Source organism: Pollachius pollachius, assembly GCF_949987615.1.
Source record: "Pollachius pollachius genome assembly, chromosome: 4".
Lineage (NCBI taxonomy): Eukaryota > Metazoa > Chordata > Actinopteri > Gadiformes > Gadidae > Pollachius > Pollachius pollachius.
In genome coordinates this window covers 5,848,223-5,850,568 of record NC_136937.1, presented here as the reverse complement: position 1 = coordinate 5,850,568, position 2,346 = coordinate 5,848,223, and the positions used below count along the sequence as shown (strand labels likewise).

Genomic DNA, 2,346 nt, shown 5'->3' with positions numbered 1-2,346 from the left:
TTTATTCAGATACCAGATAGACTCATGCTTTGACTCTAACTAACAAATTAGGAAATTGGGGATTTGATCCAGAAAGTATATCCGCTCATCCTGGATTGTTGTGTGTGTGTGCGCGCGTGTGTGCGTGTTTGCATTCAAACTTGTGTGTGTGTGTGTGTGGTTGTGTGAATGTTTGTGTTTGCATGTGTGTGGGTGAGTCTGTATGTGTGTGTGTGTGTGTGCGCGCGCGCGCGCGCGCGTGTGTGTGCGTTAGCCTAAAGACACGGCGCGACACACGCCATCGGAGGTCTCGTTCCTCCTCCTCTCCCCTCCTCCTCCTCCTCCTCCTCCTCCTCGCCCCCCACCCTCCTCATGGCCACCAGCGCCTGCGTCGAGTCACACGACTGCTTCTCCGCGTCCTCGTCGCACCAGGGCTCCGCCGCCGCCGGCCCCCCGCCGCGTCCTGGGGGCCCTGTGGGGGCCCCCAGGACGCGGAGCCCCAGGACGCGGAGCTGGCGGCGGGCGGGGCGGGAGAAGAGGAGGTAGAGCAGGGGGTTGACGCAGGCGGGCAGCGGGACCACCAGGAGCAGGACCCCCCGCAGGGCGGCCGGCCCCGCCGCGGGGAGGCGCAGCAGGGAGGAGCAGGAGGCGAAGGCCACCGGCAGGAAGAGGAGGCAGTCCGAGAAGAGGAGCCAGGCCACGTGGCGGGTCAGCGCCCCGTCCCGTTCCCACGGCGACGGCGGCCCGGAGGCGGGGCCGTTGCCGGGGAGGGGCTTGTGGTCGCCGGCGCGGCAGTAGAGGCGCGCGTAGGCGAGCGTCATCACCAGGAAGCAGCAGGAGTCCAGTAGGAGCAGGGAGACGCAGAAGGCCAGCGAGGAGGAGGAGGAGGAGGAGGAGGAGGAGGGGGAGGAGGAGGAAGAGGGGGAGGAGGAGGAGGAGGGGGAGGGCAGAGGCAGGCAGAGCGCTGTAGCGCTGTGGCCCGCCAGCAGGGGGGGCATGGTCACGGCCAGTCCCAGCAGGAAGCAGAGACCCACGGCCAGACGCACCGAGAAGGGGGGCGGGGAGGGGGCGACTGGAGGGGGAGGGGGAGAGAGAGAGGGAGAGGGGGAGAGAGGGAGAGAGAGAGAGACAGATAAGGGGAGAGAGAGAGACAGATAGGGGGAGGGGGGGTGATAAGGAAGGAGATAAGAACGGAGAAGGGAGACAGGAGAAGGAAGTGTGGAGAGCTTGCATTACGATGTCTTGCAAGTCGAATTGCAATGTCTGTTTACATTTGCCACTGAATGTGTGTGCATGTGTTTATTTAGTGTGTGTGTGTGTGTGTATTGAGTGTGCCTGTGTGTGTGTGAGTGTGTGTATTTAGTGTGTGTGGGCGTGAGTGTGTGTATTTAGTGTGTGGGTGTGTGTGTGTGTGCGTACGTGCGTGAGTGTGTGTATTGAGTGTGTGTGAGTGTGTGTGTATTAAGTATTAAGTATGTGTGTGTGTTTAGTGTGTGGGTGTGTGTGTGCGAACGTGCGTGAGTGTGTGTGTGTAGTGTGTGTGTCTGTGTATTAAGTATTAAGTGTGTGTGTGTGTGTGTGTATGTGTGTGTGTGTTGAGTGTGTGTGTGTGTGTGTGTGTGTGTGTATTAAATGAGAGTGTGTAGTTGGTGTGCATGTGTCCCTGCTTACTGTCCAGCTCCCTGCTGCTCCTGATGCTTTTGTGCGGGGGGGCGCCGGCCTTGGGAGGTGGGGCCTCCCCGGGGGGCGGGGCCCGGGCCAGGCTCCTCTCCAGGGCCAGCAGCGTGAGCAGGAAGAGGCCGGTCTGGGAGGCGAACACGCACAGGAAGCCACTGAACCGGCACAGGAAGCTCCTCTCCCACTGGACCCCGTACCTGCACACAGACCCGGACTGTCTCGTCACCGCCGTCGTGGGTTCGGGTGACGTCGCTACGGCAACGATTCCCAGACTCCACGAGTTCACGGGGGTTAAAGGGGAACCTTCGCTCCCAGGCGTTTTCAACTCCATTCCTACGTAATATTTCCAGAAAAGGATTCCCGAAAAGTTGGACCGGTGATGTCATTGGTCCGATTTGGAGAACGTAAATTGGACCGATGACATCAGTGGTCCAACTTTTGGGGACACACACACACACACACACACACACACACACACATACACACACAAACACACCCAAGCACACACACTTGCACACGCACACACACAAAAACACGTTAACTACGTCTCCCACAGCAATGCACATTCTCTGCTGTATTAACAAGGTGTTTCATTTGGTTTGAAGAACAAGTTTGTGTGTATGTGTGGGTGTATGTGTGTTACTTTGTCCGTGTGCGTGTGTGTGGTGTTGACCTGACACACACAAACAC

The 2,346-nt window shown here is 58.8% G+C and overlaps 1 protein-coding gene across 1 annotated transcript in view; it reads right to left on the bottom strand.

Annotated features, from left to right (window-relative positions):
• Positions 1 to 254: 254 nt before the first annotated feature.
• Positions 255 to 2,346, bottom strand: part of LOC307075320 (leucine-rich repeat-containing G-protein coupled receptor 5A-like) — a gene marked incomplete at both ends in the record, with an annotated part of 20,205 nt that continues 18,113 nt past the window's right edge. Inside the window, 2 exons of the mRNA XM_079735880.1 lie at positions 255 to 1,051; positions 1,651 to 1,853. Of these exons, the coding sequence (XP_079592006.1) occupies positions 255 to 1,051; positions 1,651 to 1,853 (1,000 nt within the window). The remainder of the gene's footprint in view (positions 1,052 to 1,650; positions 1,854 to 2,346) is intronic.